The sequence below is a fragment of the Eimeria mitis genome, genomic scaffold, assembly GCF_000499745.2.
Source record: "Eimeria mitis Houghton genomic scaffold, Emh_scaff610, whole genome shotgun sequence".
NCBI classification, from domain to species: Eukaryota; Apicomplexa; class Conoidasida; order Eucoccidiorida; family Eimeriidae; genus Eimeria; species Eimeria mitis.
The window spans coordinates 15,859-16,149 of NW_013574313.1; the positions used below are offsets into that span (position 1 = coordinate 15,859).

At 55.7% G+C, this 291-nt stretch overlaps 1 protein-coding gene across 1 annotated transcript in view; it reads left to right on the forward strand.

The window, feature by feature from the left end:
- The window catches only part of EMH_0017640 (uncharacterized protein), a gene marked incomplete at both ends in the record, with an annotated part of 6,934 nt that overhangs the window by 5,306 nt on the left and 1,337 nt on the right, over positions 1–291 (forward strand). The window contains 1 exon segment of the mRNA XM_013500967.1: positions 31–289. Within this exon segment, the coding sequence (XP_013356421.1) occupies positions 31–289 (259 nt within the window).

Consider the following 291-nt stretch of genomic DNA (forward strand, 5'->3'; position numbering starts at 1 on the left):
GCGTCTGTCTGCATTTGTGCTTGCATTTAGGTCTGATGCGTGCGGTATCTGCGCCTTCAATGAATTTCTTGAGCGACCCTTCCCCCACTTCCGTCACCTCCTCGGGTGGAGATTCTTCTCCCTTTGCTTCTTCTCACATTTCTCTTTTGTCTCCTTCTGTCAGCTGCAGCAGTCTGCACCATGCACGGAAGGCCCCGTCTGATCCGGTTGTACAGCCAACCTGGCTGCCGTGCAAGCCCCAAGACAGCGCAAGGGAACAGCTGGAAACGGTGGCGAGGGCTGGTTCTGATC